The 14,026-nt window shown below is 45.7% G+C and overlaps 1 protein-coding gene across 4 annotated transcripts in view; it reads right to left on the bottom strand.

Annotated features, from left to right (window-relative positions):
* Nucleotides 1-14,026, bottom strand: part of LOC106597860 (protein tyrosine phosphatase type IVA 3) — a 61,685-nt gene that overhangs the window by 3,022 nt on the left and 44,637 nt on the right. For all 4 annotated transcript variants that reach the window (XM_045696852.1, XM_045696858.1, XM_045696847.1 and 1 more), the window contains exon 4: nucleotides 4,607-4,737. In XM_045696852.1, the coding sequence (XP_045552808.1) occupies nucleotides 4,607-4,737 (131 nt within the window). The remainder of the gene's footprint in view (nucleotides 1-4,606; nucleotides 4,738-14,026) is intronic.

Raw genomic sequence — 14,026 nt, 5'->3', positions numbered from 1 at the left:
ACTGCCTGATGAACTGAACTAAATCTGAGGTGTTCATACTGCCTGATGAACTGAACTGAATCTGAGGTGTACATACTGCCTGATGAACTGAACTAAATCTGAGGTGTTCATACTGCCTGATGAACTGAACTGAATCTGGAGGCGAGGTGTTCATACTGCCTGATGAACTGAACTAAATCTGAGGTGTACATACTGCCTGATGAACTGAACTGAATCTGGAGGTGAGGTGTACATACTGCCTGATGAACTGAACTGAATCTGGAGGTGAGGTGTTCATACTGCCTGATGAACCGAACTGAATCTGGAGGTGAGGTGTTCATACTGCCTGATGAACCGAACTGAATCTGGAGGTGAGGTGTTCATACTGCCTGATGAACCGAACTGAATCTGGAGGTGAGGTGTTCATACTGCCTGATGAACTGAACTGAATCTGGAGGTGAGGTGTTCATACTGCCTGATGAACTGAACTGAATCTGGAGGTGAGGTGTTCATACTGCCTGATGAACTGAACTGAATCTGGAGGTGAGGTGTTCATACTGCCTGATGAACTGAACTGAATCTGGAGGTGAGGTGTTCATACTGCCTGATGAACTGAACTGAATCTGGAGGTGAGGTGTTCATACTGCCTGATGAACTGAACTGAATCTGGAGGTGAGGTGTTCATACTGCCTGATGAACTGAACTGAATCTGGAGGTGAGGTGTTCATACTGCCTGATGAACTGAACTGAATCTGGAGGTGAGGTGTTCATACTGCCTGATGAACTGAACTGAATCTGGAGGTGAGGTGTTCATACTGCCTGATGAACTGAACTGAATCTGGAGGTGAGGTGTTCATACTGCCTGATGAACTGAACTGAATCTGGAGGGGAGGTGTTCATACTGCCTGATGAACTGAACTGAATCTGGAGGTGAGGTGTTCATACTGCCTGATGAACCGAACTGAATCTGGAGGTGAGGTGTTCATACTGCCTGATGAACTGAACTGAATCTGGAGGTGAGGTGTTCATACTGCCTGATGAACCGAACTGAATCTGGAGGTGAGGTGTTCATACTGCCTGATGAACCGAACTGAATCTGGAGGTGAGGTGTTCATACTGCCTGATGAACCGAACTGAATCTGGAGGTGAGGTGTTCATACTGCCTGATGAACCGAACTGAATGTGAGGTGTACATACTGCCTGATGAACTGAACTGAATGTGAGGTGTACATACTGCCTGATGAACTGAACTGAATGTGAGGTGTACATACTGCCTGATGAACTGAACTGAATGTGAGGTGTACATACTGCCTGATGAACTGAACTGAATGTGAGGTGTACATACTGCCTGATGAACTGAACTGAATGTGAGGTGTACATACTGCCTGATGAACTGAACTGAATGGGGTGAGGTGTACATCTGCCTGATGAACTGAACTGAAACAAAATGTGAAATACTGCCTTAAAGTATTGATTAAAAACTGCTACTAATACTGGGACTTAAAGACACCAATAACGTCAGAACCTTATAGGTCCTGGTCAAAAGTATTGCACTTAATATGGAATATGGTGCGATTTGGGATGTTGCCATAGAAACTGCATTCACAGAGTAATACTGGGAATTAAAGACATCCATGTGTGTCCTTCCTGTTATGCCCCCAGCAACTTCTCTCTCTCCATGTTGTCACAACACAGCCAGTTCCCAGGGAATGGAGTTCATTCTGGTTTGGACTATTCTGGTTTGGACAAAGGAAAGCCCTGCTGCGGGTTGAGAGCTGGAACTAGTTGTGCTGTATTTGGCCACTAATATTTACAGGTAACAAATCATTAGAAAACGCTGTAGCCCACTTTCCATTTTTCTAGCCTTATATGGGTCGTTGCTGTGGTTACGGTAAGTCAGCGTGGAAATAGAGAGCTGAAGAGCATAACACCGCTAACACAAACACTGGACTTCTAGGAATCACTGAAACAGATGAGCTGCCTGCCTGGACATGAGACATTGAAATATATTCATCTATCTAACTGTACCCTGTCAAGCCATTTCAGCCCCCAGAACACTTTGATGTTCCAGAGGGTTCCAGCTGAAAGCCAAAGACTCCCCAGCTGATTAACAGGACAACAAACAGTTCAGAGTAAAGTAAACATTGGCGCCCTGTCAAAAACCACAGACGAGTCCCAGAGGAGGTCTCCAGTACGTCAGAGATAGACGGTGCTTCATCAACCCAGGGAGGGGAGGCTGGGGGGCTCCTTCAGCTTACCCAGGAGGGGAGAGGAAGATGGGAGTCTGGGGAGGTCAGGGGGCTCCTTCAGCTTACCCAGGAGGGGAGAGGAAGATGGGAGTCTGGGGAGGTCAGGGGGCTCCTTCAGCTTACCCAGGAGGGGAGAGGAAGATGGGAGTCTGGGGAGGTCAGGGGGGCTCCTTCAGCTTACCCAGGGAGAGGAGAGGAAGATGGGAGTCTGGGGAGGTCAGGGGGGCTCCTTCAGCTTACCCAGGGAGGGGAGAGGAAGATGGGAGTCTGGGGAGGTCAGGGGGGCTCCTTCAGCTTACCCAGGGAGGGGAGAGGAAGATGGGAGTCTGGGGAGGTCAGGGGGCTGGGGGCTCCTTCAGCTTACCCAGGACGGGAGGGGAAGAGGGGCTCCTTCAGCTTCCTACCAATGAGCTCAACCATTATTAGTACCAAAGGCCTGGTTTAACCTGGTTTAACGGCTCCCTATTGACCACAGTGCACTACTTTTGACCAGATAACTATGTATAGAATAGGGTGCCATTTGAGACGTATCCTAAACTTTCTCCTCTACTAGCTAGCTAATACTCCATCAGTACAGATGTGAGTCATTGTCTCTCCTCTGCCATAGAGGACACCTGAAGGAACACCAGACAGGACGAGCTAAAATGAGCCTGGTAACCAGATCAGTTTGTGCTTCTATTTCGTCAACTCCTCTGTTATGATGGTTGGCATGGCAACCATAAGAACTAATGTATGGCATGGCCAACCATAAGAACTAAAGTATGGCATGGCCAACCATAAGAACTAATGTATGTCATGGCCAACCATAAGAACTAATGTATGTCATGGCCAACCATAAGAACTAATGTATGGCATGGCCAACCATAAGAACTAATGTATGTCATGGCCAACCATACGAACTAATGTATGGCATGGCCAACCATACGAACTAATGTATGGCATGGCCAACCATAAGAACTAATGTATGGCATGGCCAACCATAAGAACTAATGTATGGCATGGCCAACCATAAGAACTAATGTATGGCATGGCCAACCATAAGAACTAATGTATGGCATGGCCAACCATAAGAACTAATGTATGTCATGGCCAACCATAAGAACTAATGTATGTCATGGCCAACCATAAGAACTAATGTATGGCATGGCCAACCATAAGAACTAATGTATGGCATGGCCAACCATAAGAACTACTGTATGGCATGGCCAACCATAAGAACTACTGTATGTCATGGCCAACCATAAGAACTAATGTATGTCATGGCCAACCATAAGAACTAATGTATGTCATGGCCAACCATAAGAACTAATGTATGGCATGGCCAACCATAAGAACTACTGTATGGCATGGCCAACCATAAGAACTACTGTATGTCATGGCCAACCATAAGAACTACTGTATGGCATGGCCAACCATAAGAACTAATGTATGTCATGGCCAACCATAAGAACTAATGTATGTCATGGCCAACCATAAGAACTAATGTATGGCATGGCCAACCATAAGAACTAATGTATGTCATGGCCAACCATAAGAACTAATGTATGGCATGGCCAACCATAAGAACTAATGTATGTCATGGCCAACCATAAGAACTAATGTATGGCATGGCCAACCATAAGAACTAATGTATGGCATGGCCAACCATAAGAACTAATGTATGGCATGGCCAACCATAAGAACTAATGTATGTCATGGCCAACCATAAGAACTAATGTATGTCATGGCCAACCATAAGAACTAATGTATGTCATGGCCAACCATAAGAACTAATGTATGTCATGGCCAACCATAATAACTAATGTATGGCATGGCCAACCATAAGAACTAATGTATGGCATGCCAACCATAAGAACTAATGTATGGCATGGCCAATGGGAGTCCAGAGGCTCAACTACAGAACATACAGTACAGGTCTGGGCATGGCCAACCAGAATACAGCTAACTGACATTTCACAAGACAACTGGCTACGTCCCAAATGGCACCCTATTCCCTACATAGTTCACTACTTTTGACCAGAGCCCTATGGCCAATGTCACCTTATTCCCTATATAGTGCACTACTTTTGACCAGAGTACTGGTGAGCTGACTAGTAGAGATTCAATCTGAGAGGATACATTTAGAGACACAATAGAAATAAATGCTGCTTCAACGTTTTTCAGACGTCAACCTCTGTGCTTTGATAATAAATGGTGGATTAATTGTGAAGGAGTGTCCCTTGGCTAACAGTTGACTTTGGCTTGGGTCTGCCTGCATGCAGAGAGAGGGCCCTGGTCAGGCTGTAGGAGAAGGGGAGAGACTGGTGGCTGCTGGGACAGTGGCCATCACAGTGGGGGTATGACACTGCAGCCTTGTGAGCTTGGTTCAACTGTCTTACCGTCCCAGCCCGGCAACACAGTGCACCGCCACGCAGCAGCCAGGGTCCTCACGGAACTTAGTCTTCAGCAGGTTCAGCCAATCATCTACGATCTTAGTGGGAGGAGGGGCACCGTCATCAAAGGCCCAGTCCTGGAAAATATACAAATACATTCACATTACAAAACAATGTAATTGTCCACACAATGTGGGAACTGGTCTTCGGCATCACACATCATAAACAGTACAGTTCTGTCTCTCTGACAGAAACAGCTGATTAGCATTGGCACTCTGAGGGAGTCCATTGTTACGAGAGACAAAGCAGCTCTACACTGCACTCCTGCCTACTTCAAACTGAGGAACCAGACAAAGCAGAATCCCCTACTGAGGGTGAATGTCTTAAGAGTTTGTGAACCGCTGCATGTCTGAAACAACTGGTTCCAAGCCGCTGCACACTGTGAAATGAGACATCAGTACCCCCACACAACAGGGAGAAACACAGAGTACCAACCTCAGTCATCCAAGCATGACTCGCAACATGAACCAACTGTCACCACAGACAACACACACAGACAACACACACAGACAACACACACAGACAACACACTGTCCTGTGTCCTTCCTACACTATTCACTGTTTCCTGCCATCTCAACAAGCACCTCCCATCCAAACAGTGGGAACATTCAGTCAGCGACTGGTGGTTTCTGAGGGCCTAGATTCGTCTCAAATGGTACCCTATTCCCTATATAGTGCACTACCATAGGGCTCTGGTCAAAAGTAGTGCACAATTTATTTTTATTTCACCTTTATTTAACCAGGTAGGCAAGTTGAGAACAAGTTCTCATTTACAATTGCGACCTGGCCAAGATAAAGCAAAGCAGTTTGACACATACAACAACACAGAGTTACACATGGAGTAAAACAAACATACAGTCAATAATACAGTAGAAAATAAGTCTATATACAATGTGAGCAAATTAGGTGAGATAAGGGAGGTAAAGGCAAAAAAGGCCATGGTGGCAAAGTAAATACAATATAGCAAGTAAAACACTGGAATGGTAGATTTGTAGTGGAAGAAAGTGCAAAGTAGAAATAGAAATAATGGGGTGCAAAGGAGCAAAATAAATAAATACAGTATGGGAAGAGGTAGTTGTTTGGGCTAAATTATAGATGGGCTATGTACAGGTGCAGTGATCTGGGAGCTGCTCTGACAGCTGGTGCTTAAAGCTAGTGAGGGAGATAAGTGTTTCCAGTTTCAGAGATTTTTGTAGTTCGTTCCAGTCATTGGCAGCAGAGAACTGGAAGGAGACGGCCAAAGGAGGAATTGGCTTTTGGGGTGACCAGAGAGATATACCTGCTGGAGTGCGTGCTACAGGTGGGTGCTGCTATGGTGACCAATGAGCTGAGATAAGGGGGGACTTCACCTAGCAGGGTCTTGTAGATGACCTGGAGCCAGTGGGTTTGGCGACGAGTATGAAGCGAGGGCCAGCCAACGAGAGCGTACAGGTCGCAGTGGTGGGTAGTATATGGGGCTTTGGTGACAAAACGGATAGCACTGTGATAGACTGCATCCAATTTATTGAGTAGGGTATTGGAGGCTATTTTGTAAATGACATCGCCGAAGTCGAGGATCGGTAGGATGGTCAGTTTTACGAGGGTATGTTTGGCAGCATGAGTGAAGGATGCTTTGTTTGCGAAATAGGAAGCCAATTCTAGATTTAACTTTGGATTGGAGATGTTTGATGTGAGTCTGGAAGGAGAGCTTACAGTCTAACCAGACACCAAGGTATTTGTAGTTGTCCACATATTCTAAGTCAGAACCGTCCAGAGTAGTGATGCTGGACGGGCGGGCAGGTGCGGGCAGCGATCGGTTGAAGAGCATGCATTTAGTTTTACTTGTATTAAGAGCAGTTGGAGGCCACGGAAGGAGAGTTGTATGGCATTGAAGCTCGTCTGGAGGGTTGTTAACACAGTGTCCAAAGAAGGGCCAGAAGTATACAGAATGGTGTCGTCTGCGTAGAGGTGGATCAAAGACTCACCAGCAGCAAGAGCGACATCCTTGATGTATAGAGAGAAAAGAGTAGGCCCAAGAATTGAACCCTGTGGCACCCCCATAGAGACTGCCAGAGGTCCGGACAACAGGCCCTCCGATTTGACACATTGAACTCTATCAGAGAAGTAGTTGGTGAACCAGGCGAGGCAATCATTTGAGAAACCAAGGCTATTGAGTCTGCCGATGAGGATGTGGTGATTGACAGAGTCGAAAGCCTTGGCCAGGTCAATGAATACGGCAGCACAGTATTGTTTCTTATCGATGGCTGTTACGATAACGTTTAGGACCTTGAGCGTGGCTGAGGTGCACCCATGACCAGCTCTGAAACGGTGGGATTCGAAATGGTCGGTAATTTGTTTGTTGACTTGGCTTTCGAAGACCTTAGAAAGGCAGGGTAGGATAGATATAAGTCTGTAGCAGTTTGGGTCAAGAGTGTCCCCTCCTTTGAAGAGGGGAGGACAGCAGCTGCTTTCCAATCTTTTGGAATCTCAGACGACACGAAAGAGAGGTTGAACAGGCTAGTAATAGGGGTTGCAACAATTTCAGCAGATTATTTTAGAAAGAGAGGGTCCAGATTGTCTAGCCTGGCTGATTTGTAGGGGTCCAGATTTTGCAGCTCTTTCAGAACATCAACTGACTGGATTTTGGAGAAGGAGAAATGGGGAAGGCTTGGGCGAGTAGCTGTGGGGGGTGCAGTGCTGTTGACCGCGGTAGGGGTAGCCAGGTGGAAAGCATGGCCAGCCATAGAAAAATGCTTATTGAAATTCTCAATTATAGTGGATTTATCGGAGGTGACAGAGTTTTCTATCCTCAGTGCAGTGGGCAGCTGGGAGGAGGTGTTCTTATTCTCCATGGACTTTACAGTGTTCCAGAACTTTTTTGAGTTTGTGTTGCAGGAAGCAAATTTCTGCTTGAAAAAGCTAGCCTTGGCTTTTCTAACTGCCTGTGTATATTGGTTTCTAACTTCCCTGAAAAGTTGCATATCACGGGGGCTGTTCGATGCCAATGCAGAACGCCACAGGATGTTTTTGTGTTGGTTAAGGGCAGTCTGGTCTGGAGAGAACCAAGGGCTATATCTGTTCCTGGTTCTACATTTCCTGAATGGGGCATGCTTATTTAAGATGGTGAGGAAGGCATATATTTATTTTTATAACCAGGCATCCTCTACTGACGGGATGAGGTCAATATCCTTCCAAGATACCCGGGCCAGGTCGATTAGAAAGGCTTGCTCGCTGAAATTTTTCAGGGAGCGTTTGACAGTGATGAGTGGAGGTCGTTTGACCGCTGACCCATTACGGATGCAGGCAATGAGGCAGTGATCGCTGAGATCTTGGTTGAAAACAGCAGAGGTGTATTTAGAGGGCAAATTGGTTAGGATGATATCTATGAGGGTGCCCGTGTTTACGGCTTTGAGGTGGTACCTGGTAGGTTCATTGATAATTTGTGTGAGATTGAGGGCATCAAGCTTAGATTGTAGGATGGCTGGGGTGTTAAGCATGTCCCAGTTTAGGTCACCTAGCAGCACGAGCTCTGAAGATAGATGGAGGGCAATCAGTTCACATATGGTGTCCAGAGCACAGCTGGGGGCAGAGGGTGGTGTATCGCAGGCGGCAACGGTGAGAGACGGATTTTTAAAAGTAAAAGTTAAAATTGTTTGGGTACAGACCTGGATAGTAGGACAGAACTCTGCAGGCTATCTCTGCAGTAGATTGCAACACCGCCCCCTTTGGCCGTTCTATCTTGTCTGAAAATGTTGTAGTTAGGAATGAAGATTTCAGAGTTTTTGGTGGACTTCCTAAGCCAGGATTCAGACACGGCTAGGACATCCGGGTTGGTAGTGTGCTAAAGCAGTGAATAAAACAAACTTAGGGAGAAGGCTTCTAATGTTAACATGCATGAAACCAAGGCTATTACGGTTACAGAAGTCATCAAAAGAGAGCGCCTGGGGAATAGGAGTGGAGCTAGGCACTGCAGGGCCTGGATTCACCTCTACATCACCAGAGGAACAGAGGAGGAGTAGGATAAGGGTACGGCTAAAAGCTATGAGAATTGGTCGTCTATGACGTCCGGAATAGAGAGTAAAAGGAGCGGGTTTCTGGGGGCGATAAAATAGATTCAAGGTATAATGTACAGACAAAGGTATGGTAGGATGTGAATACAGTGGAGGTAGACCTAGGCATTGAGTGATGATGAGAGAGATATTGTCTCTAGAAACATAATTGAAACCAGAAGATGTCATAGCATGTGTGGGTGGTGGAACTGAAAGGTTGGATAAGGTATAATGAGCAGGGCTAAATGCTCTACAGTGAAATAAGCCAATAAACACTAACCAGAACAGCAATGGACAAGGCATATTGACATTAAGGAGAGGCATGCTTAGCCAAGTGATCATAAGGGTCCTGTGAGATTCAGACAGCTAGCCGGGCCATAGGTAGCAAGTTGGCAGAAGATGGAGGAAGGTATGTTTTTAGCCACCTCGTGCGTTTCCGTCTGTAGATTAATGGGGTTCTGTGTGGTAGGGGGGACCAGTCCAATTGGCAAAATAGTTATAGTGGCCCAAGAAAATTGTCCGATAGACCAATTCAGATAGCAGCCGATAAGACAGCTAACGATTAGCAGGCCGCAGATGGGCGTTCAGGTTACGTCGCGACGGAGGGGCCAGTTGGATAACTCCCTCGGGCAGATAATGTCGGTAGTCCAGTCGTGAAGGCCCGATGGGGCTCCGCATCGGCAGTAAAAGGGTCCGGATAGGTGATTGTAGCCCAGGAGTGGCTGATGGAACTCTTCAGCTGGCTAGCTCCGGAATAATTGATGTTAGCTCCGGGACTGACGTTAGCCAATAGTCACTCGGGTAGCAGCTAGCTAGCTGCAAATGTCCAGAGCCTACGGTAGAAATCCGGGGATATGGAGAGAAAATAGGTCCGTTATGCTCTGGTCTGAGTCGCACTGTACAAAACTGGTGATAGCTTTTCAGGCTAAGGGATAGCTGATGACCGCCAACCGTGGCTAGCTGAACTCCAACGTTAGCCAGTGAACTGGCCAACCTCTGGCTAGCTTCTGTTGTGGATTTCAGATTTGAGGTAAATAATACTTTTTTTTAATTTTTTTTTATTGGTGAGGCGGGTTGCAGGAGAGTGTTTTGAGGTTGAGTTTTTAGAAAAAAAATATATAAAAAGATATGTGAAGAAAATATGTAAATATATATATACAAGGGACACGACAAGACGAAGGACAAAGACGTCTGACTGCTACGCCATCTTGGATTGATAAGTATGTAGGCAATAGGGTGCCATTTGGGACACATAACATGTTCATCAGCACCCACAGCATCAGGAAAGCCTGCTGTCAACACAGACACACTATAAGGGGTTTGTTTGTAGTTGGTCCAGAACCACAACAGAGAACAGCTGTGTGGTTACCTCTTCTTCACTGAATGAACTGTGGTGAACTGTTTGACTTCAACGTTTAATGGGTTTGGCAAGTGTAAATTAAATCAGTCGGTTGGATACAATGTATTTTTCTGGCCATGTTGGGCTATCATCCTCTAGAATGACAAACATTCTTCCATTGAAGGATTAGACAGTGATGGTAGATTAGCTAAGACATGCATCACCAGGTCAGATATAGACCTAATGCACCATACGGCATCAAGGATGCTCAAACCAGCTGTTTGACTCCTCCATGTGACAGATGAAGGCTTAAAGCAGAAACCATGGGTCACTCACACTAGAGAACCATCAGACACCATCACATCCGGCCGTGATTGGGAGTCCCATAGGGCGGCGGACAATTGGCCCAGCGCCGTCCGGGGTAGGCCGTCATTGTAAATAAGAATTTGTTCTTAATCGAGTTTCCTAGTTAAATAAAGGTTACATGTAAAAAAATAACACACACACACACACACACACACACACACACACACCTCTTATCTTCTAGTGGAGTGGGACTTCCAACAACACAATACCTTCTCCCAGGGACAAACATCTTGTGTGTTTGACGACAAAGCGTTACCAAGGCAACAGCTCCCTTCAAAAGCCCTTGGGGGCTCAGCAGAGCCAGTAGATCACAGGCCAGGCTGAGAAGGATGTTATGATGACATCACTATTTCACACTGCCATGAATAGAAGGGTGCAACTGAGACTTTCTCTAAAAAAACAAACAAGAAACTGATCTGAAGGACTGATACTACAGGCTGAACAAGAGGATGTCTTGTCAGTACCAGTCAGCGTTTCCTACTGCTGTTTTCTTCTGATCATCTCCAGTGAGGGAACAACAGGTGTGGTGGGTGTGAACCACCTCTACATGGACACTGCAGGCTGCTTCCCAAACGGGTCATAGGACCCAGAGCCTAGGGTCGGGACCATACCAGTAGCGCAGTACTCATTAGTATCGTGACAAGGAAACAAAACATGAAGCGGATGTAACTTTTTGGGGAAAACAGCCCTAATGAAACATCATTTTGTTGTCATCCAGAGTCACATTTATTTGCTTTTCAAACTACAGCCACAATATATTACATCCAGCAGGTTAAAGGACCAACGAGTTTGGTCTGCTTAGGGTTTAAACTTTTGCCAAGGAAAAAAAATGGTCACAGCCCTACCAGAACCTAGAGGATTCTGGTACAAAGTAACGCAACATATAAGATATTAGGGCGCCATTTTGGACGCACACAGTATCCATTCTACCAGTAACACACAGGCAAATCACACAACAGGATCCATTCTACCAGTAACACACAGGCAAATCCCACAACAGGATCCATTCTACCAGTAACACACAGGCAAAACCCACAACAGGATCCATTCTACCAGTAACACACAGGCAAATCCCACAACAGGATGCATTCTACCAGTAACACACAGGCAAATCACACAACAGGATCCATTCTACCAGTAACACACAGGCAAAACCCACAACAGGATCCATTCTACCAGTAACACAGAGGCAAAACCCACAACAGGATCCATTCTACCAGTAACACAGAGGCAAAACCCACAACAGGATCCATTCTACCAGTAACACACAGGCAAATCACACAACAGGATCCATTCTACCAGTAACACACTGGCAAATCCCACAACAGGATTCATTCTACCAGCAACACACAGGCAAATCACACAACAGGATCCATTCTACCAGTAACACACTGGCAAATCCCACAACAGGATTCATTCTACCAGCAACACACAGGCAAAACCCACAACAGGATCCATTCTACTCTCTGTTCAATGTCCCAGGTATGACACTAATCCTGTACATAGTAAGGCCTGACCCTAACCTCACATGAAATGCCTTGAATTGCTCTGCATCCTGCTATGGATATCTAAAGAAGCTGTGGGCATCAAGATATGTAGAAGTCACCACAACACCGAAGATCCAGAAATGTCCATTTGCATGTCTGTTTTGACGCCACAGAACTCCATAATGGGTGAACCTGTTGTGACAACCTTGAGAGTAAATCTCTCCCTAATAGAATCTTAGACTGCAGAGAGGATGTGGTTAAAAATAACATTTACATCTACTAAGAGGTGAACAGAGCCGCCTGGTATGTCAACAGTAAGCTATTCATGTCGTGAAGCCCATTCCAAGTCGCTCCAACCAACACAGCCCAGAGCTAGAGACAAGAGCTTGGAGGAGGAGGCAGAGTTCTAATTGTGGCCGAAGAACGTCTTGGGCCGTTTCTCAGAACCCCCAGAACAGACCTTGTCACCATGGTATCCTTCTTCCTCTGCAACTTGACTCTCGTACGGCAGGCAGCGAGAGGTTTGGCAGAGTGTAGGGCTCAAATCTGGCACCCTATTCCCTTTATAGTGCAGTGCACTACTTGTGATTAAGGCCCATACAGCTCTGCTCAAAAGTAGTGCACTATACAGGCAATAGGGTGCCATTTTGGGCCACTTCCTGAAATGAGTCCACAGTCCCTTTATATCAGCCAGCTGAACATGGAACAAGCTCCCTCACGACGCCAGGACAGCGGAGTCAATCACCACCTTCCGGAGACACCTGAAACCCCACCTCTTTAAGGAATACCTGGGATAGGATAAAGTAATCCTTCTAACCCCCCCCCCCTTAAAAGATTTAGATGCACTATTGTAAAGTGGTTGTTCCACTGGATATCATAAGGTGAATGCACCAATTTGTAAGTCGCTCTGGATAAGAGCGTCTGCTAAATGACTTAAATGTAATGTAAATGTTATCACATGCTACAGAGGATGGTCTATGTTAAGTCAGTCACAAGGTAGATGGACACACCTCTGGTACCACTGTTATTACTGGTTATATATGGCCTCCAAATATACCCCCACCATTACTGATACACTGGTAAGACTAAAGTAACGTGCAAAAGTAGAGAGTGTGGGAGTAACATTTCTCCATATAATGCCAATAAATAACCTCTTTGAGCAATGAAAGCATCACGAGCCATACCAGACAGAACAGACAGTGCAGCACATTACACAGCGTGCTGAATGAGACAGACAACAACATGGTTTTCATCTGGAGTTCAGGGAGATGTGGAGGGGAACAGGGAACTGGGTTTCACCTACCAGCCAGTCTCTCTCAGCTGGTGGCTAATCTTCTGCTCTCTGCTGTGTTCCTATTGAAGAGGAGGCACTGACCCAGTCAGTCAGCAAGTGTACGTCCCAAATGGCACCCTATTCCCTACATAGTGCACTACCTTTGACCAGAGCCGGACTCAGTCAGCCAGGATACAAGGCTCTCTCTCACAGAGAAGAGAGAGGACTCAGTTAGCCAGGATACAAGGCTCTCTCATACAGAGAAGGTAAGAGAGATGACTCAGTCAGCCAGGATTCAAGGCTCTCAATTCAATTTCAATTTAAGGGCTTTATTGGCATGGGAAACATATGTTTACATTGCCAAAGCAAGTGAAATAGATCAACAAAAGTGAAGTAAACAAAAAATGAACATTAAACTCACAAAAGTTCCAAAAGAATAAAGACATTTCAAATGTCATATTATGTATACAGTGTTGTAATGATGTGCAAATAGTTAAATAGTTAAAGGGAAAATAAATAAACATAAATATTAGGTTGTGTTTACAATGGTTTATGTTCTATACTTTTGCCCTTTTCTTGTGGCAACAGGTCACACATCTTGCTGCTGTGAGGCACACTGTGGTATTTCACCCAGTAGATATGGGAGTTTATCAAAATTGGATTTGTTTTCGAATTCTTTGTGGGTCTGTGTAATCTGAGGGAAATATGTTTCTCTAATATGGTCATACATTTGGCAGGAGGTTAGGAAGTGCAGCTCAGTTTCCACCACATTTTGTAGGCAGTGTGCACATAGGCTGCCGAAGACAGGCTTTCTCAATAGCAAGGCTATGCTCACACACTCTATCACACAGGGAAGAGAAGAGAGAGGACCCA

Source organism: Salmo salar, chromosome ssa02, assembly GCF_905237065.1.
Source record: "Salmo salar chromosome ssa02, Ssal_v3.1, whole genome shotgun sequence".
Lineage (NCBI taxonomy): Eukaryota > Metazoa > Chordata > Actinopteri > Salmoniformes > Salmonidae > Salmo > Salmo salar.
Note: the sequence above shows the minus strand (reverse complement) of the source record. Positions and strands in the feature narration are given on the sequence as shown.